The 21653-nt window shown below is 46.0% G+C and overlaps 1 protein-coding gene across 17 annotated transcripts in view; it reads right to left on the bottom strand.

Moving 5' to 3' along the window:
- Positions 1-12009: 12009 nt before the first annotated feature.
- Positions 12010-21653, bottom strand: part of NFIA (nuclear factor I A) — a 409015-nt gene continuing 399371 nt past the window's right edge. For all 17 annotated transcript variants that reach the window (XM_068198897.1, XM_068198899.1, XM_068198898.1 and 14 more), the window contains one exon: positions 12010-19270. In XM_068198897.1, the coding sequence (XP_068054998.1) occupies positions 19253-19270 (18 nt within the window). In that variant the 3' untranslated portion in view covers positions 12010-19252. The remainder of the gene's footprint in view (positions 19271-21653) is intronic.

Here is a 21653-nt window from a genome sequence, read left to right as displayed (position 1 = left end):
CACCTCACACCTGAGTCTGAAGCATCCTAGAAGCCTCTTGAACTGCTGCAGGGGGAGCATCACACGCTGTCGGTGGAAGCGGGATACATCGGGATCGTCCTCCTGTCTGTGTCTGGAGATGGAGGCAGCAGTTAAACTTTGAAATAATTACAGCTCTGCTGCCTCCCACCTCAGAGCTGGGATGTGTTTGCTTTAGCCTTTAGCGGACAGCTGGAAGTGTTGACTGATAATTGTGGTGAGGTTCTGATCCTCCAGAAGAGCGAGGAGCCTCCTCTGTCCTCCGCCTGTTGTTCCTACTGCTGGCGTTGCCGAAATGATTGAAATCAGTGTTCTCATCCCTGCACGCAGGACTGGAGTCTCAGGTGCTGGGAATTAACGTTGCCTGTTTAATTACATCAGTGTGCAGTTGGAGCTGCTGTAGCTGTCCTTTCTCACAGAGCGGAATTGCAGCCTCACATCAAACTGGGTGGGGGACTGAGTGATACTGGAACAAATGGAAGTGACTGGAAAAATTGCTCTTGTCTTTCCAGCCAGGCCCAGCTGCCATTTTGATTTCTCTCCACCTTGGTGGCTGTCCCTGGACCTCTGCAGGGTTTGTCCTGCTGTACCCTGTGCAGAGCCATTAATCATGTGTGACATCTAATGGGGCCCCAAATCAGAGTGTTCACGATGACAGTTTGGGATGCCTGGATCCCTGGTGATTCTGGACTTTGAGTCCTTCCCAGCCTCAGCTGCAGAGCAGATCAGGCTGGAAGCTGCATCTGTGCCTGTTGATGAGGCCCCAGCCAAGGGCTGCACCCAGAGCACCGATGCCAATCCTCTCCAGTGGGAAGCCCCAGAGACACAGGGAACAGCGACAGCAGGAGGGACCACTCATGGATCTCCTGGAGACCACAACATCATGAAATCCTAGAATGATTTGGGTTGAAAGGGACCATAAAGTCTACCCAGTCCCACCCCTGCCATGGGCAGGGACACCTTCCACTATCTCAGGAATATCCACTGTCCTGTCCAACCTGGCCTTGGACGCTGGCAGGGATCCAGGGGCAGCCACAGCTTCTCTGGGCAGCCTATGCCAGGGCCTCACCACCCTCATAGAGAAGAATTCCTTTCCAATATCCAATCTAAATCTATTCTGTCCCAGCTTAAAGCTGCTGATGCTGATGAAAAGATGGTGCCACTCATCTCCTCTGCAGCAGAGCCTGACAGGGGCCTGCTCATCCCAGTGTCCAAAACAGCACATGGAGGAACAGCCTGTTCCTCCCCCAACCTGCAGAGCCCAAACCAATGCAGAACCTCCCTGGACCCCTCTCCCCTGGACTGGGAGCAGAGACCAATGGCATGGCTTAACTTTAGGCCCTGCTGCCTTGGGCCAGCTCAGCGCTGTCGCCACTGAGCCAAAACCTCATGTAACTGCCATTGCTTTTAAGAGAGCTTGTGCAGAGCTCTTTTATTCCTGCAGTTTACACATCCATAAAAACCACACAGAGTACCGTGAGGTGAGGAAGAAACACCATGAATTTTCATCATATTGATATTTCTGGCCCGTTTTACATTGTCACTATGTCCTTGGTGATGGGGAGCAATAAATACCCTCTGCCAGGCTCACATTGCCATGGATGGGAGAGGAAACAGCAACCCAAAGGGTGTCACATTCTAGAAACCTGACCTGGAAAGAAGGATCCACAATTAACTAGATGGGTAAGGCAGTCTTGATTATCATTAAAAAACCCCACGTGGCAAACAGCTTTAAAACATCCCAGATATTATCGATGAATTTTCTGTTGATAGGAAGAATTCAAAGGGGTGCTATTAGCATTCTGGACAGAGGAAGCAGATCTATAGCACGGCTCTCAATAAATACGTTGCTGCAGTAAACTTCTTTAGCACTTTGCAATTCACATCTGATCTCTGCTGACCTTCTTTTTTCTCCTAATTAAACCTTTAGCTTGCAAATGAGCCATTTCCTACATCAAACTGGTAGATGGTGAAGGAGGAAATTCTACCCGCGATTTATAGGAGCTGCTGGTGACCTAACTGTCTATCACAACCTGTTCTAATTGATCCCTCTTTGAATTAAATTTGACCAATTACTTTCTCCTAGGTGAACAAAGACGAGTCTCTCCTTAAAAGCTGTTGTGCCACAGCAGCCAGCAAAGCTGGGTGCGTGCAGTGGATGGGAGATACTCATCATTCTGTGCATGTAAGAAGGTAAAGTCTGAGTGCCCCCAGCACCCAAAACCTCTGGTTTCCTGAACCAAGTGCTTCTGAAGGTGTTTTGAAGGAGTGGGCACGGGGGTGACTTAGACTGCTGCTCCCACAAGCTCACATCCTCACCTGCTGTCACTCCTGCATTGGTTTTGGAGCTGGATGATCCTCCAGGCTGCTCTTGTCCTTCAGCTCTCTTCCAGTGCAGTGCTGTGGCTGCCTGTAAAGTCCTTTCTGACCCAAAGAGAGATCCCCCAAATCAATCAGTGCCTGGTCTGCCTCCTGATGAGGACTCAGGAAGGGAATGGAATATCCGAGATGGGTGTAACAGCACGGCGTTGAACTGCTGACCTCAGGAGTTCAAATGTATTCTTGGCTGAACTATGTAGGGTTTTGCCTGTCCAGATGAACCCTGTACCCTTCCCTGTGGCTGAAATGTGGGAGTCTGGCTGGGAGAGCACCCTGTGGCAGCAGGGAAGGATCCTTGGCTTGGCTGGACAGCAAGAAGCTGGATCTGCACCAGCCAGCAGCGACACAACAGGAGTGAAATCAGCCCAGTCCATTAAAAACTCATGAGTCTCACCTCAAAATCCTGAACAGAAGTACATTTTATCTGATTTTCCTTGTCTCCTGGCTCCAGAGGGTGCATTTTCAAGCCTTTCTTCTACAGCTGAAATGATGAGAAATGTCCTTTCCCACAGGAACTCCTGGTTGCTGCAGCCTCCCAAACAGCATCAGGCTCCAGGATTTGGCACTCCTGTCATTCCTCTGCCTGCCCCATCCAAGCATTTCCAAAGGCACTGGGTGTAAATCCCACTTCAGCCAGCAGCTCTTGCCCTGTGGAACAGGCTCTGCCACTGGAGCATCCCCGTGCTGCGTCCTGGGATAATTTCAGCCTTTTCCTCTCCTCTCCAAACCACATGGAGTGGGAGACTTTGCCAGCTTTCCTGCGCCACATCCAAAGCCTCACTGGGAAAATGCTCATCCTCTACAGGAATATTGGACATCATGTTGGGAATTGTTCCCTGTGAGGGTGGGCAGGCCCTGGCACAGGGTGCCCAGAGAAGCTGTGGCTGCCCCTGGATCCTTGGAAGTGTCCAAGGCCAGGTTGGACAGGGCTTGGAGCACTCTGAGACAGTGGAAGGTGTCCCTGCCCATGGCAGGGGTGGAACTGGGTAAGCATTAAGGCTCCTCCCAACCCAAACCATGGTTCCAAACCATTCCACGATTCTGTGATTTCCAGCTGTGGAAGTTCCCCTGGGCTGTGACTGTGACCCACACCTCTGCTTCTACAGCAAATCACAGAAAAAAGGTGATTTTTTTACCCAGCTCATCCCTCATCCTGGGTGAAGCAGATCCCTTCCAATTACTGTGCCAGAGGAACCATCCCAGTAACTCATTCTGCGTGTGGATGGGAGGATCCCAGGGCTCCCCGAGGCACTAACGAGGGCTGCCAGACCCCCCAGACCCCTTCGGGGTGGCATTAAAACGTGGCTGACATTTTCCACGCTCCCTCCTTAGTCCTCTGGCTGTGATATAAATTTTCTGGGAGTTCTGCTGTGTTATTTGCATGCATCCACAGCACTGTTTGTTTTCACACAGTGACCTACATAACTCATTTTAATACGTACCCAGGCAGCAGGGCTGGGCTGCAGGGGTGTCAGGGGGATGCACAGCTCAGCAGCAATGAATCCATCATCCCTGCATTTTGGGAGAGGATGATGGGGGCAGTGGCATTCCTTCCTCTGGCTGTCCTGCTGGATCCCTCTGTGCTGGTAGAAATGGTGTTGGGCCATTTCCACTGATTGCCAAATGGATGAACTCTTCTTAGCTGTCAATTTTCATAAAATATTCATATTTTATTTAATTTGTCTCCTCTGTTCTCTTCCCTTTTTGTAAGATAATGACTGCTGTTAGCAGAAACACAGCAGTTCTCCAGGAGCCCCCAACTATGGGAAAGGTGGGAGTGTTCCCTCAGGCTACACACTTCCATGTATTTTGGAATATGGATTTTGTTCTGCAATTTGTCCTCATGTAGGAGCCATCAGGATGTGCTGCTGCTGCCCCTGTGGCGAGCCCAGCCTGACCCCAGGTCAGGCTCTGCCTCTTCTTCACTTAATATTAAATATTGTTAAATATTTAAGCAAAATTACTCTGATTTAGCAGAATTTTAGAGCAGACCCTTTGCAGGCACAGGGCTTCAGAGCAGCCCTGGGGCTATACCTGACCCTCCCTAGCCAGAAAATCATAAAAATGAGCTCCATTCCACTCTGGCTTGGCTCTGTCAGATGTGGTCCCTAAGCTCTGGCTCTGGCCTCACTTCTGGTCCTGCTGCAGACACTCTCAGCACTGTGTGTCTTTCATCTGGCCCATTTCAGCTGTAATTGCAACAGCCTGAACCTCCACATGGCTTTCTCTGCTGATATTTCATGACATTTCATGTACATAATCTGCATATGTTATTTTTAGCAAACTTTCTCCCCAGGACAGCCTTGTGTGCTCCACATCTTCCCATGAGCGTGTTCTGCAGTTGGGAGAGGTTTGATTTTTTTTCCTCCTTTTTTTTTGGTCGTTTTCCTCAGTCAAGATCAGGTTTTGAACTGCAGGAACAACATACACATACCATATTTTTCTTTCTTTTCACAAGGCAGCTTTAAGTGGGGGGATAAAAAAAACCCAAAAGCAAAGGCAAGTGAGGTGGCCCAGCTTCCATTTCCAGGAATTTCCTTGCCTGGGAGGCTTTGGGATGAGTTACCATCATTCCCCCAAAGAAATAGCATCCTTCTTGAGTGGGAATAGCATTGTTCTTGGTAGAAATAGCACCATTCCTGTGGAAATAGCATCATTCTTGGTAAAGACAGCATCATTCTTGGTGGTAACAGCATCGTTCTTGGTGGAAATAGCATAATTTTGGGTATTTTGGGAGCAGGACAAGTCCTTGCCCTTTGCTGGAAATGCTTTACCACAGGGAGATGCTACATGGAAATGCAGCATTTGCTGCAGGGAGAGTTGTCCTGTTGGGTGTTTTTTAGGAACTGTGGCTCCAAGCTCCATGCCTGTGCGGGAGCTGCAGCTCTTGGCTGGAGACTCTGAGTCCTTTCACAGGGAAATCCCCAAACGTTGAAACTTAGGTCTGCCTTAACTGTTTGGTGGAGATGTTCCCTGAGAAAATGGGGTTTTGCCAAACTCAGAGCATTTGTGGATATTTGCTGGTTGGAAGAGGAATGCTGGCCTTGGGAAGACACCTTCCTGTGGTGATCTGTGCATGGAGGGGTTGGTTCATGCAGGGAGGATGGGGTCCATGAAGGGAGGATCCCTGAAGGCACCAGTGGTGTCCCTTGGGCTCCTCCTTGGAGGAGTAGCCACAAGTGAGTCCCAGTGCCCTGAGCAGAGCTGGGCCAAGCCCACTGCCCTTAGAAAGGGAACAGCTCCATCACAAAATTGGCTTTCATTTCCAAGCCTTTTTGTCAGCCACAGAAAATGATCTTGTGAGGTTTTGTGAGGATCTTGGGATTCTCATCTGTGCCGGCTCGTGGCTTCACCAGCACGTGCCAAGGCCTCTGCTCCAGTGCACAACCAGGAATTCCCTCCTGCTAAGCCATAACCCCTAGCCCGGGTGTTCCCTGTCACATCAAACAGAGACAGCTTCTAGAACACAGGAGAAGAGTTTGTTTGAGAAACAGAAGAGTTGAAGAGGTTTTTGTTGGGTTTCACTTCTCACTTGGCCTCCGTCCCCACAGCACCGTGCCCTGGGGTGGGAAGGACCATGTGATTCATGGATCCATCCTGGCTCCTCCGCCCAGGGGCGGGACCCCCGGGTCCAGGGCTACAACAGGGACACGTGGTGGGTGCCACAACCTTGAGCAGCACCCTCTGCAAGCAGCGCTGGGCAGCACCGCAGGCTCCACGCGGCACAGCTGGGGCCTGGTTAAAAGCTCTTCCCGAGCGCTTGCAGCAATGAAACCTCCTTTTTCCAAGTCCTCGTTGTGTACTAATGAAGGAATAAAATAAACATTTGGTAACAAACCCAGCATATGGTTATTGTTTGCTGCAAGGACAGGGGAAAACATGACTCCATCACCGGGCAAAAAGGCTGCAGCTGCGCTATTGCGTTTCCCCGCCGCGCTTTATTTAATAAACCTCGGCCTGCAGCCTTAACGAAATTTTTCTTTCCCCCCACAGCCCCCAGAGCTGGTTTTGGTGCCTTCTGCCACGATGGCCACGGCTGGGTCGCATGTGCCCTTCGTTAGCCGAGGAATCTGCTTTCAATTCCGGCCCTTGGGGTTGTATTTTCACAGCGACTCATTAGTCAGCGGCCGCTGACAGGCCGCTGTAAGTGTGCCATCTCCCGCATTGTTTGTGTGCAAGTGCAGCGCCCAAAATGATTTATTTAGGTTTTAATTAAAATTTGTGGATAGGCCAGTGATTTTTAGCAGTGCCGGCTGTAATTTGTGGTTGCATGGAGGGAAAAAAAAAAAAAAAGGAAAAAAAAAATCAATAAGCTTGTAGAGTTTATGTTTTTAGAGGTACCTGCTGGTCACTGGCCCCTCTGGGCCGGGACGCTCCCAGCCCTACACATTCAGGAGAGATGGAACACCTTTGATTCCCACATCCAGACACAGACCTGGAATTACTCCAGCAGGTAAATCAGTGTCCCATGAGTGATGCCCTGATGACCCCAACACCAGATCGAGCTCTGAGCGGCTGCAGCATCCCAGAGCGGCTTGGGTTGGAAGGGATGTTAAAGCTCATCCACCCCTGCCGTGGGCAGGGACACCTTCCACTGTCCCAGGGTGCTCCAACCTGGCTTTGGACACTGCCAGGGATCCAGGGGCAGCCACAGCTGCTCTGGGCACCCTGTGCCAGGGCCTCAGCACGCTAACAGTGAACAACTCCCTCCCAATATCCCATCCATCCCTGCCCTCTGGCAGTGGGAGCCATTCCCTGTGTCCTGTCCCCCCATTCCTTGTCCCCAGTCCCTCTCCAGCTCTCCCTTCTCCAGGGAAAGGGCTCTGAGGTCTTCCTGGAGCCTTCTCCTCTCCTGGTGAGCACCCCCAGCTCTCCCAGCCTGGCTCCACAGCAGATGAACTCCAGCCCTTGGAGCATCTCTGTGGCATCCTCTGGATTCACTCCAGCAGGTCCATATCCTCCTTATATTTAATAATCTTATATTTAATAATATGTTAATTTAATTAATATCCTTCATATATTTAATTGCATGTCCAAGATCACGGCAGCACCCAGGAGGAAGGTGGGCAACAGAGGGAGGTGGCTGAGCCCTGAGGTCCCACGGGCAGGATGGGTGACTTGTGGCTTGAAAACAGAAGTTATGATTTAAAAATGCTTTGGAGGGTGTGGCTTACCCTCTCCAAAATAATCTGGAGTGCCTGGATGCCTTCCCCACCAGCAGCATCCCTCACTCCCCCGGAGCAGCAGTAATTTATCCTTATACAACTTTTTGTGACTCTAAAAGAGCAAGAAGGAGTGGAAGGACGAGGGGGTTGTGGTGGGCGAGTGGGTGAAGCCTCAGGGACCTCTCTTACCCTGTGGGACTCCCTGGCCACTGCCCCAGTGAGAGGGGATGTGTTGCTCTTGCTGGATGAAGATTTTCTTGCTGCTCATGACATCAAGATGTGTTTTGATAAGGTGCAATAAAGCACTAAGAGACTAAACTCATGCACCCCCTGCCCAAATTATGAAAGTTTGAAACCTTTCTTAGCCTGATACCACGGCCCAGAGAAGTCCCTGCTGTACCTGATGTAAACATGTATTAATTAAAGCACTTTGGAAATGCAGAGTATTGACCTAACGGGCCGTAATGGCTCTTCTTGAGCAATTACAATCCATCACACAGCTCCAGACTTCGGGAGGGGTTTTTTTCGGAGGCGGTTATTGACCTGGCGGCCCCGGGCGGTTTCCTCCCTCACACAGACCCTTCCTGCCCCAGGGCTCGCATCCTTCCCGGGGAAATAGTTAGAGGGGGAGGCCTTAAATCCCTTAAAATTAATAAATAGGATGTATTCCATCCTGCCCCCTCCCCACCACGTGCCTCCTCTCCCACTCCCTGTTGCCAAGGGCACTTTAAAGCCTTTCCACCCACCTGCAGACCCAGGCAAACACCTGGAGCAAAATATTTATATCTAAAAGAAAAACTTTGTGCTTTCCAGTGGTGGAAACTCTTCTCAAATAAAGCATTTATCTCCCGAGACTTACACCTTCTAATTTAATTTTCCCCTAAATCAAACAGGGTATTAATCCACAATAGAAAACACGTTCCAGTTGCACAAACAATATTTAAATGGTATAATAGGGACATCTTTTATAAATACTTCTAACAAATCCTGAAAAAAACCCGAATGTGTGGGCTATAATTAATAGAAATGCCAAGTGCCAGCTAACCAGGAAAACTCCAGCATCGTAAATCTGCCCCAAGCCTTCTCACACATGCTGATGGATGGGGACTTGCAGCTTAAATATTTAACAATCAATAATTCAAATACCTATCCTACCCTATTAAATTTGTCACATTTATTTATAAATGCAACATCCAGCTGAAGTTTCTCTAAAAGCTGGGCCTCTTCCACCCAGTAACAACATGAAGAGTTTTGGAAAGGGGATAAAAGGTGTCAGGATATGAAATTTCTGTGGGGAAATAAGGAACAATGGGGAGGGGGAATTAAACCCCATATCCCAAAATAGTTGGCTGCGTCTCCCTCACCCTAATGGGTTTGGATAATGCAGTGTGCAGGCAGGTGCTGTGTCCTATGAATCACATTTATAGGGATATTTTCCAATTTCTTTGCCGCCCAAGGCAGGGAGCTGCCGTTCATCCTCCACAGATGATTATTTCAGTGGCACAGGGTGGGCTGCAGCCCCTGCCCACACATTGTGCCCCTCCTGGAGCAAATCCTGTAAAAAATCTAAAAAAGCCTGGAAAAAAGAGTGGCTTTGGGGCTGCCCTGAATGGCAGCAATGCTTTGTGAGGGTAGAATAGGACATAAATAAATAAATAAATAAATAAGCACATGCTGAGTGCAGCACCTGGTGAGAGGATGATGATGATGATAATAATATTAATACTACTAATAATATTACTATTAATAATCAAGTGGCATCTTTCCCTTTTGCAGCACCAGCAGCCTGACTCCATTTCTCAAAGTTTTTTAGGATAGTGGAATGACTGCATGGTTTTTAAGATAGTGGGATGACTCCTCACCAACTGCCTCCATAAAAATAACACCAATGGGGAAAGCTTGGCTCTGTTTCCATTGATCCAGAGGAAGAGGAGGTGGCTCAGAGCATCCCCTGTGCTGCTGGAGACTTGGCCATGCCTCCAGCTGCCTGTGGCATGGAGGGTCCCTTGGCCCCCTGAGCATCACTGATGTTAAAGGAGCACCAAAACTGACCTGTGAGGTTATAAAACTCCTGCACTCAGGTTTCTGGAAACATTTGAAAATCCCCATGGGGCTATGTATGGGTAAGGAATGAAGGGTGTTGACCGTGGTCCCTACGGCCTGCGGGCCCGAATTACAGTGGCATAAATCTCCGTGGCAAATTTATTGCCATAATTTATCAGCCCCTGTTGCTGAATGGCCAAGCAGTTAATTTTGAGACGAAGTGGTGCCATTTTCATCAATACCTGTGTGCTAACTGCCCATCAAAACATCAGCTGCAATTAATACAGCGGTGCTGAAGCACTGAACCAATAAATATTTCCAGTCTTGGCTGGTCTTCAGCAGATGTCGGATGGACCCAGCACCTCAGTGAGTGCTGTTCCAGTTGCATCAACAGGAACGTTTGCATTTAAGGAAGAGGTTAAGTAGCCAGATCTCCCTCTGAGCAGGGCAAAGCACCTGCATTTCCCTTCCTGAACACCACCCTGGGCTTTTTCCACCCAAAGTTTTTTGATTTCTGTGAGGGGCTATTGCGCATTCCTCCTGCGTCTCGAGCCAGGCTGACACATTTTGATAGCGATAAATAATAAATGGGATTTATTTCCTTAGATGCTGATGGAGACCTTTTCTCCCACAGGAAGAAAGAGAAAGCCAGAAAGCTGGAGGGGAAGAAAACGTGCAAGGAAAGGAAGGAGAAAGCAGAAGGTGGTGCCTGAGCCCTGGACAGTGCTCACTCCACTCCCAGCACGGCCATCATCCTTGTGGGACAGGGTCACCCCTTGCACCCCTCGTGCTTCCTCCTCCAAAGCCAGGGCAGCCTCAGCCAACATCCTCAATAAAGAAGGGTGTAAATAATAGTGAATGTTTTTTTGGGAGGGACAGACAAGAATGGGGAATGGGCAGTGGTGAGGAGCAGTTGGAGCTGATGGGCGACACCTCCCTTTGTGCTGTAATGGCACTTTTTAAAAGCAGGTGTTAATTTTTCTGTGTCTATTCATGCAGTGATGTACACGGGTGGGTGGGTGCTTGTCCCTCCCTCCCATCCCAGTATCCCCCGTGCTCACAGCCAGTGCTGGGAGGAAGTATCCAGCTCTGGCAGACCCTTGGGACAGGCTGGCCCACACCTGGGCTCCCTTCCAAGCCCACAGGGCACCACCATCACCATTTGGGCTGTTTTTTGCCCAACTGGGGCAGCGAGCACAGGCTCAGCACCCTCACCCCCCTCTTCCTCCCTCCTCCCAGAGTTTGTGGGGGTGAAAGGGGCCAGCGCTGTTGGCAAGCCCTGCCTGGGGTACTGTGTTTCCTTTGAGGAGAGATTTGGCTTTTCCTTACTGTCTGGTCTCCTTTATGAGAGAAAAAAAAAAAGCCAAATTGAACAGGCTCCAACCTGTCCTCAGCTGCCACACCATGCATTGCTGCCAGCACTGCCCACATGGGAGGCACACAGCGAGGGGCACAGACAGGGTTCCCCCCTGGGGACGGTGACATTAGACCTGTGCCCAGACTGACCCTCCCGCCCTGGCCTTGTAGCCAAAACCAAAACTCTGTGGAGGTGTGAGAAAGGAAATACCAGCGGTTTATGTGTGTCAGGCACACATTTGTTAGAAAACACTCATTTCCCCCCAAATAAAGTGGAAGAGCTGGTGTTGCAGCCGGTGCTGCCTGGGGAGGGGCCGGGGGTCACGGGGGTCCCTGTCTGCTGTCCCCAAGGGCAGTGGCAGAGCAGCACCAGCCCCTACCCTTCATCGGCCTCGGTGTCTGCTTTTACACAGAAAACAGCCAGAATGGCTTAAATGCAAAAAAACCCCTTTCTGCAAATACTAAATTTTGCACGTATCTTTTAAGCAAAAGGTGTTGCAGAGTGAAAAACTTCGAAGGAAACTTTAACATTTGTAAAAAAAGCTTAATTTTTGCTTATTTCTGCACCCAGAGCCTTGCAGAGGGAGGCAGCTCTGCCAGCAGCTCCAAGGTCAATCCCAACAGCCGTGGCTGTACTGGGGCTCCTCGGAAATGTGGCAATATTTTTATAGTTTGGCTACATTTAAAGATGCATTGTGGCATTTGCAGCATTTATTAATCTCCTGGATATTTCCTAGGTGTGCTTCATCTCTTTAATTTGAATGATTAATCTGCAGACATTTGCTGAGGGTTAATCCGATATTGCGCGAGGAACGATTTTGTGCGACGGGACACCAAAAACGTGGGGAAGAGTGGCCGGTGTGACAAAAGTGACTCAATTTAACCAAATAACTCCATGATTTGGGATGAAGCTGCTGCCTGGGAGCCTGCCCAGGCTGCAGGGCTGGGGCCAGGAGAGGTTGATGCCCGTGGCGGCCGGCGATGCCCACGGTCCTACAGCCGCAACCCCACCCCGTGCCCGGCTGGGAGTAAATAACAACACGGCCTGTTAGCATTAGCAATTTTTTATTTTCCTTTTTTGTTGCATAGGAAATGCAGTACTTGCTTCCAGTAATTGTATTGTAATGTGAGAAGGTGGTAGCACTAATGGTTGAATACAAGAGTTAAACTAATCCACACCAGCTCAAAAAACCTGCGGAGACTTAGTTGAATAAGAATGGATGCCCACAGTGATTCTCAACCAATTACAATTTTTTTCACAGAACACAGTAAAACTAAAATGGTAACTATGAGAGTCAATACAAGTATACTAGAGGCACGAGGGGCCTGACTCATAAAAAAAAATGAACACGACATGGTATTAACACGGGTGTCAAGTGAATTTGCAGCAGATCTTTCACACGGCCGGTGGAAATTTTAGCGCCTCAAATCTCAACCCGCCGCTGAGGGACTGGGCTGGGCTGGGGCAGAGTTCGGGAGAACCCGCACAGCTGGCCAAAATAGAGATTTCTCCTTGATTGTGTTTCCCATGAATTTCGTGGCCCTGTCCCCAAGGCAGCAGTTGCAACAAGGACGAGCGGCGTCGGTGGCGACTGCCGAGCCAGGCACTCTCGCCCTACCATGCTCCGTCTAGAAACTCATCTTCTTTTTGTTTTTCCCCTCATATTAATTTGTGGATGCAGATAAAAAGGGGGGGGGGGGGGGGATTTCACCCAACACAATTGTTTTTGTTCATGCTCAAGCATAGAAGATTAACTAAGTGGAAAATAGTCTTCCCTAATAAAAAAAAAAAAAAAGCATCCAAAGTACAAAAGTTCACATTGCGGGCGAGCGCTCGCCCCGACGGAGGGTTTCTCTAGAGCTCAGAGGTAGCGATCGAGCGCGTTTTGTTCTGGTGCGGACAAGATCTCTTTTGTGATCGAGTCGCGGTGTCCCGAGCCCCCGGCACCGGCCGGAGCCATCCTCCCCCTTTTCCTCCTGCCAACCTGCACCTCTGGGGCTCGGAGCATGGTCCTGCACTGCCTCGCCTCCTCCATGGCCCCTTCCCACCGGTTCCTGGTCTCCGCGGGGCTGGGGGAGGCGGAGAGGGGAAGGGGAGGGAGAGCAGGGCCAGCGGGGCTCGCCAGGGCGAAGCCCACCCTCAATTTGGAGGAGAGGAGCCCACCAGCCTCCCGTGTTAATAGCAAAGGAGCTTTTATGAATCGGGCCCAAAGTTTTGTACAGAGTTTGTTTGAAGAAAAATATTGCAACTGTGCATGAAACTAAACAACCACATGAGGTTTTTTTTTTCTTTTTTTCTTTTTTTTTTTTTTTAAAGGGTTTTTTTCTTTCTATATGAGGAAGTCTGGTGTGAAGAAGGGTCAAGCATGGGTACCTGGTTCACCGCTGCCCATTAAGAAATCTCTCGCAACATGAGCTCGGACTCGTTTGTGGGTTTAAAGGACTGTCCCTTCAATTTGAACTGTTCTTCAGAGCAAGCTCTCTGAATTCTTAGGGTAGCTTTTCGAGACGAAAATCTTACCAGGCACGGATTTCTGGTCTCAAACACCATGTCCTGCCCTCTAGGAAAAAGGAAAAAAAAAAAAAAAAGAAAAAAAAAGGAAAAAAAAAGAAAAAAAAGAAAAAAAACCCAAAACACAAGTAATACTGAATTTAAGTAAATGTATACCTCCAAAATACTGAAAACACCCCAAATCAATAAAGACAGAATTTGCGTTCTCAGTGAAATATCTTTAAACCTATCTGACAAGAACCAAGTCAGAAAAAAAGACTAACATAACTTTGAGTAATATTCATACAGCTACTAAGCATTATGGAATAGCATGCATTAATATTGTACGGTTATTTTACATCACCTATATCAGAAGGTTCTGACAGACAGCGAAGGCTACCGGTGTAGAAAAATCTTACTTCAGAAGAGCAATATAATACAGATTTCACAGGCACTACATTTTAATATATCAGGTATTATGCTGGTTTTCTTATAATTCTTTCTGTCCTAAAGCTGGCATTATAACAATGACCGAAAAGGCAAGGATCGAAGTAAACGGAAAGTAGATACCAAAGTTGATATATTCTTTTCTTTTTTTTTTTTTCAGATAGATTAGTGCATAGTTTTCATGCAGATAAACACTGCTATGCATTTACATTGTTGGAAAGCAGAGTGAATTGAGCCCAAGTTGTCACATTTTTGTAAATCATTTTGCCAGCCTGTAATAGCACCATGTAATGGATTTGCATTAAACATTAAATTGATTTCAGAATTGGTGACACAGTATTCACTACAGTTAAGTGCTATGGAATAGCTTCAATGTTACCTGCTATATATCAAAGCAATTTTCATCCCACTGCTTTTTTATTGGAAAAAATAAAAGGAAAATGTACTCGATACTAATTAGACTATTGCGCAGCCTTGGACTTGATGATGGCATAGCTGGGTTTACTGTCAAACAGTAATACATGCATTGACTTCAAGACAAAATTGGCATTGTAAGCTTGATTTAATGAAAATCCTGCCTAGCAGGCAGTGTTAACTTCACAAGACCTGCCTCCGACAGACCTCATGAGGTTGAATTTGTTATTTATTTATTGTTTAGGTGCCATTGAAGCTCTCCTTACATTGTCATGCCGGTTATGGTTTTAATTTTGTTCGATGGAGGCCTTCTACCAACAAAAAAAAAAAGAAAAAAAAAGATATTTCCAGAGACACAAGGCAAAGTACAATATTAACTGACAGTCTTTAAAAAAAATAATTCACCACAAGGAAAAAAAACCTGTTTTAGGCTATGTATCTGGGTTTTTTTGTATTTTTGTACAGTAAATATTTTATAACACTGTTACTACAAAGCTGCAAATATACGGAACAAAGAGAACTAGAGAAAGAAAAAAAAAATGTTAGAGGGATTTTGCATATTCCTGTGGGCTGACTGAATACTGTGGAGTTGAGAAAACTTGGTGTTTCTTTTCCCCTTCGACCTTAAAGGGGAGGGGGAACAAGCAACAGAGACAAAGTGTACCATGGCTGCCTAAACTCGAAGCCCGAAAGTTTTTTTTTTAATTATAAAGGAAGAAGAATAAATAATAATGGCATTGCTGGGGTGTGCGGCATGAGAAAAGCAAGTGCCCTCGCTCAAAAAAAAAAAAAAAAAAAAAATTTAAAAAACCCGAAAAAAGAGGGGGAAAATAAGAAAGGAATTAACTTGGGAAAAAGTCAATTCGCGCTAAGCCATCCCTAGGGCTTTAATTTTGGGTGGGCGGGGGTGGGCACAGGTCAGAGAATTTGTGCGTCTGACAGTTCTGGAGAGAAGGAGGCGGGGAGGAAAAAAAGTTGTTGGGTGACTCCAAAGGAGCGCCCGGCGCGGGGCCGGGGCTCCGCTGCCGCCCGCACGCCGGGGCCATCCAGGGATGGATGGGTGGGCAGCTGGGTGGGTGGGTGGATGGCTGGATGGAGGGATGGACGCCCCGTCCCTCCTGCCCATCCCTGCTCGCCTCCCCGCTCCTCTAAAGGAGGGCTAAAACACTGTTTGTTCTCTACACCTGCACAGAACGGAACTGCCGCGTTTCCTGCGTGAGAGGAAGGTGAACACAAACTGAATTTAGTGTGTAATACTTTACAACCCCTGTTGGTTAACACCCTTGACCTCCTACCTAATGTTTTAAAGCCTTTAAAACATTTTTTTTTCTCGCAATTCTGCTCAGAGTTCCCTAACTTTAGCGTCATCAAACTTAATATGACAAAAATACCTTCAAAAATACAGCATACCTGTAATGTCCATTTACAATGGTTCTTCAGTAGCCTATACTTCTCAAGCATAGGAATATGCTATACCATTGAGAGAAGAAAAATAACTGTATTTAAATACATACAAAAAAAGGAAACGGGAAAGTTTTTAACTTAAATCCAGTTCCCAAAGGAAAAAAAAAAAAAAAGCAATTCTATGAACGCTGCCTTTATAACGAACAATCAGAAATTCCACTAAGCTAATTTGACAGAAATTTTTCCTCATTTAAACAACATTACAAAAGTCCTGCATTATAAAATAGGGTAGAATAAATCAGTGTAATCAATAAAACTATACAACATACAAATTACATATCTTCTGAGTGGGCAGTTTAATTCTCTCTCTTTGCAGCCATGACTACAACATGCTCACTAAAAACAACTAACTGCCCAAACTATTGCTTAGTTTGTTTTGTTTAAAAAAGGGTGCAATTTTATTGTATATACAACCAATTTACTGGTAATACCTTGTCTCATAGCAAGGTTCTGACAAAATGTTTGTCTAGGCTTTTTTTCCCTTCACTGTGAAGCACTGAAAGCTGCTATTTTTTTTTTTTTAGTGCACATATGTCTTAATAAAGTAATGCCCAGCTAAGTGCTATAGGGAAGGCAAAGGATGCTGGCTAGAGGATGTGATACCATATACTAACAATCACACAATACAATAGAGCAAAATGACTACTCAACCACTTATCAGACACATATGAAAATCCAAAACATTTTATTTTTTCCTTAAATAGAGAATAACCAGTAAACAATTTTCAGAACTTGGAAGTTTAAAAACGTGCATATAAAAATGGGCATTATATACTTTTATTGAATGTGGATTGATTGCAGTCTGCTAATAAAAATGGGTGTGGGATCTGAAGAAAAAGGAAGTTGTTTTTTTTTTTTTTAAGGCTTGCTTGTGAAAGGAACAGTTGTAAAACAAAAATTGCTTGAAGCAGGGTTCAGCTTAGTGCTTCACAGTTTGACTGCTTCTCTAAGAAGAGCCCTTCCTGCATGTGCATTCAAAAATCACAAAAGTACAAAGACAAACACCTAAAACACACTGCGTCAAGTGCAGCACCAACTTTGGTCAAATAAAAAAAAATTAAAAGAAAAATTAATAATTGCTAAGCTTTTCTACATGATATAAGCAGGTATTGCATATTTTCATATATCTGGGAGAAAACAAAACAAAAAAAGGAAGACTCCAAATAAAAGGTAAAATGCAGCAACATCCAAAAATACTGATAATCTAGCATCTACAGATCTCAGAATAGCACTGCCACTGACCATACAGGACAATAAACACTACTCCTATCTGCGGAACAACTAACATCCTATTTAATTCTAGATGTTGGAACTGACAATGGCTGACATAAAAGTCACATTTACAAAAAGTGTCTCCAAATGCTTGACTAGGGAAAAACCCCTTTCAATATAGGAACATGTGCAACAATTCCACAAATAATCGCTATCCAGGGCAAGGCACATTGATATGGAATTTTTTTTTTTTTTGTTTCGTGCAAATTAAGAAAACAAAACAAAACATCGTTTCAGGGAAAAGATGAGGAGCAAAGTGTCTTCCCAAGAATTTCAGTTACTTGATTGTATAGGACAGTAGTAGAAACCCTTCTGAAGGGTCGAACAAACATAGTTTAAAGGCAAGTGCCTGGAATAGGGATTACAATATTGTGTCTTAATGCACTCTACTTTACCCTACATTAACTATATAAAAATTAGTTACTAACACTAGAACATGCAGAGACTTTCTCTGATTAGCTGGACTCGCCAACCAGAACGTATATATATGTATAGTATAGGAAACCTTCTTAAAGTTGCATGTGAAGCAAAGGGGTGCTCCGCTGTCTGATAGAAAAAATCACTTGCACTCTTTTTTTTTTCTTTTTTTTTCCTTTTTTTTGTACATAAGATACAGGACGTTTGGGGTCCAAACTTCTTTTTTTTTTTTTTTTTTTTTCATTTTCTACTTATTTGTCTGTTTTTTTTTCTTTTTTTTTCTTCTTCAGCAAGTGCCCTTGCTTTGAACTGGCATAAGTTGTAAGAAGATCAGCATCGTTCATTTCTGTAATGATTTCTTCACAGTCCAGAAAATGTACCAGTTCAGGGACACAAAGGTGTTTTACTTTCTGGACCGTTCTCTCTTATTCCCAAGGTGTTTGAGAACTGATAAACCCTATATTGCCGGAAACACGTAAAATTTGTCAGAATTGGCATAATCCATTATAGTGACTTTTAGCTTATAAAATTAACAGATATTATGATTTCATTTTAGTTATGTGCTTTGATAACAGAAAATGATTAATTAGCATTTAATGTAGTTAACATATTGTGGTAAAAGCACCATTAGATTTGTTTTTTTTTTTTTAATTTTCCTTCAGTTTTAAAGGGATACAAGTTCAACAATAAAAAACATAAAAAGCAAAAATAGCTCCCCTTTTTCTTGCAAGGCTGTTTTTTACCCCAATAATTTAGAGTCCTGGGGTGGAAGGACTTGGAAAACAAAAATAGAATTTTCAACAATCTCTATCTTACAAAGATATTTAGCTATCCAATGAAATTGCACTTTACTCAATTCAAAATTCGATTGTTTTGATTGATTCCTGTCAGTTTCTGTCAAAACAGACCAACTTCCCCATTTCTGCGTGAATTTTTGTGTAATTGTTGAAAATTGTTGAAAAATGTTTTTTTTTTAAATGTAAGTGCAGCATTTCAAACTTTTTTCTTTTTTTTCTTTTTTTTTTTTTTAGTGAATAGTAGTAGTTTGATGTTTTAAATCGCTCTGCAATCGAGTGGAAAAAAATTGTTGACAATGCTCTTATGGTTCATGTTACGTCTCTAAGTGCCGACTGTAAAAAAAAAAAAAAAAAGAAAAAAACCCCAACAACAACAACAACAAAAAAAAGAAACCTGCTTTTTTTTTTTTCCCCGATATGTTACAGAAAAAAAAAAAAAACATGCTCTATGTCTGTCCGGTAGGTTATATATTGCAGAATTCAGCTACTACAAAAGTTATAGTTTAAGTGTGTTTCATGATTTCTCAAGAAGTCTCACACCTGTATGGGAAAATCCGATGAGGATACTGTAAAACAGTTAGGCTCCATATGGAAAGTGTGTTACAACAGCGAGTTGGTAAGCAGCAGCAGAGGCTAGTTCTACTCAGTGTCACCTAACGCTTACACTACCAATGAAACACTTCAAAAGTTATGAAGCCCAACCATTTCCAGCACCATATGAGAAATTACAACAGTCCTAAAGTTGTCTAAAAAAAAAAAAAAATAAAAAAAAAAAAAGAAAAATTAAAATCAAATCTCGAGAGAAAGTTACGGCCTTTGCCATTCAACCATAACGTTTGCCATTTCCATGTACGAGTTTGCTGTCGGTGTCTGCTCGCCTCCCCTTCCGCCGATGTGAAGTCGCTGCGCTGCGTTGCTGCTGCTTCCGTGTTACAGAGGTGGGAAGGGGTCTGGTGGTCTGTCCGGTGCGTGGTGGGAAGCGGAGACTTTTATCCCAGGTACCAGGACTGCAAAAAGAGAAAGGAGAAGCGTCAGCCCCGGCCGCCCGCTCTCGCCGCTTCCCCAAGGGCTCCGGGCACGGCCGCCAGCCTCCTCCGCCAAGAGGGGGGCTAATTGAGACCGTGACGAATTGACCTAATTACAAAGCTTAATTAAAAATACTGTACAAATCAATATATTTTTTTTTCCTCGCCGACAGTCGCTGGACATAGCTACAGATGAACGCGGGGGTCATGTCACGTTACAAGTTATCAATCTTTTTAATAGATGATGGCTTGAAGATCCCTCCAGTTCACTTTTGTCTAATCCCCTGAAAAGGCGATACACATTCGCCTCTCTGTGCCATTTATCACCCTGCAGTCGGGGTTTTCTTGGGTATTTAGGCATGTGCCAGCATAAGCATCTGTTGCTTTATACTGCCCTGCTTCAACTGTCTCGCTGGAACAGATGCACAGAAATTCAACAACAGGGCTGTTTTCTTAGGAGAAATGTGGATCGCTACAGAAAAGCCAGGATAAAGCAAATCTGGGGGAAAGTGGATCAGTGAAAATGTCCCGTACCTCTGCCCATACTTGTGTTTCAAAACAAAACGTGGGCCTCAACTAATAGCTTTTCTTTGAGAAAATATTTTTTTTTCTTTTTCCTCTTTTTCCCAAAGGGAGGGAATTCCCAGGGAATTCAGCCCCGCAACAATACCGTCCTTAACCCAACGGCGCAGATGCCCGGAGCACAGAAAGCAATTTCCCTCCTTCATAGGAAAATAAACACAGTTGGGAAGCTGGAGTGGGCTCTGCTGGAGCCGGGGCAGTGCCACCGCACCGGGGAGAACCCATCCCGGCCCCGGCAGGGTCAGCCCAACCTGAACCCGCGATGAATGAGAGCAGTGTTAGGCCCTGGGACCGTGCGCGCGGGGGGATGCTCCTTGGCAATGACATATTGCTGTGGGAATACACCAACAAGCAGCAACTATTTAGCCTGGAGTAAAGTAATACAACAAGAAAGACTCAGGTATTAAAGAGCTGTTGCTGATACCCCCCGTTTTTTGCTGGGGCTCCTGTAATATATGAGGTGCGTCTGTGTGCGCGCACGGACCGATGACAAGTTTTACCAAGTTTTTCCTCCGCTCCTCTTTGGCCTCTGACGTGATTGATAGCACAATCAGCTCCGGGAGGACTTATGAACATTTACGGAAGACTCTGAGGCAAGTTTCATGTGGGACTTGGAGATTATGCGGTCTTGCCATGGAGGTAGGAACCGGTAAAATAAATAGCAGGATTGGAGAAGTTGTCCTGCTTCCAATACACCTCATTAACTAACTCTTCCTCCGCTCGCCCTTCTGAATACAAACACACCGGTCCCATATCGGCTTCATCTATTGCCTACAGATTTTATATTTAGACTTACTCAGGCTGCAATTAAACGAAATAGTTCTCATATGTAAAGTTTATAAACAGAGGAAAGTTCTGGCAGGGTTCGTGAAGCGGAGCCAAGTCCCGTTCTCCTCCCTGACTGCGGGGCCCTACTGATTTTTGGTGGGTTCAGGGACGTGGAGTGTGGGCTGTGCTGTGCTGGAGATATCTCCAACCACCCCCAGCACCTCCAGCCATTGCCAGCTCCCAACTTCTCCAAACTTTTCAGGGTCATCCCTCATGCTTTTTGTTTGAGTGTGACAGTTTTTGGCCAGAGTGGGAACTGTGGCACTGCCCAGCGGGGAGGAGAAGGGATAAAGTCCAAGAAGGAAGGGAGTAGAGGGGTTAAAACTGCAAGGTAAAGGAGAAGAGGGGTTACAAACTGAGGTGATGGAGTAGAGGGGTTACAGACTGAGAGATGAATGGAGTTAGGGGGGTTAAGACTGAGGTGATGGAGTAGTGGGGGTAAAGACTGAGAGGAGATGGGGTAGAGGGGTTGGACACTGCGAAGTGATGGATTAGAAGGGCTGAACACTGTGAGGTGATGGAGTGGAGAAGTTAAAATTGAGAGGTGATGGAGTAGAGAGGTTAAAAATTTAGAGGCGATGGAGTAGAGGGGTTAAAACTGCGAGGTGATGGAGGGGAAGGGTTAAAGGCTGCGAGGCCGTGGAGTGGAGGGGTTGAACAGTTCCAGGCGATGGTTCCCATCTCCGCTGTCCGGCTGCTCCATGGCCGCTGGCCCGGCACATGGCCCGCCGGTGACGGGAGCCGCTGCCCTCGCCACTCCTCCCTCATCTCAAAAGCGGATTTTTTTCCCCTTTTTAAAAAAAAAAAAAAAAAAAAGGCAGGAAATAAAAAAAAAAAAAAAAAAAAAAAAAAAGAAGCGCAGAGCTTGCGGAGGTGGGGCCGCGCGGGGCCGGGGTCCCGTGCCCGCCCGGGCTCCGCCGCCCCCCCGCCCCTCGGTCCGTGTGTCCGGCCGCCC

This window comes from Anomalospiza imberbis, chromosome 9, assembly GCF_031753505.1.
Source record: "Anomalospiza imberbis isolate Cuckoo-Finch-1a 21T00152 chromosome 9, ASM3175350v1, whole genome shotgun sequence".
In the NCBI taxonomy this organism is placed as follows: Eukaryota; Metazoa; Chordata; class Aves; order Passeriformes; family Viduidae; genus Anomalospiza; species Anomalospiza imberbis.
Note: the sequence above shows the minus strand (reverse complement) of the source record. Positions and strands in the feature narration are given on the sequence as shown.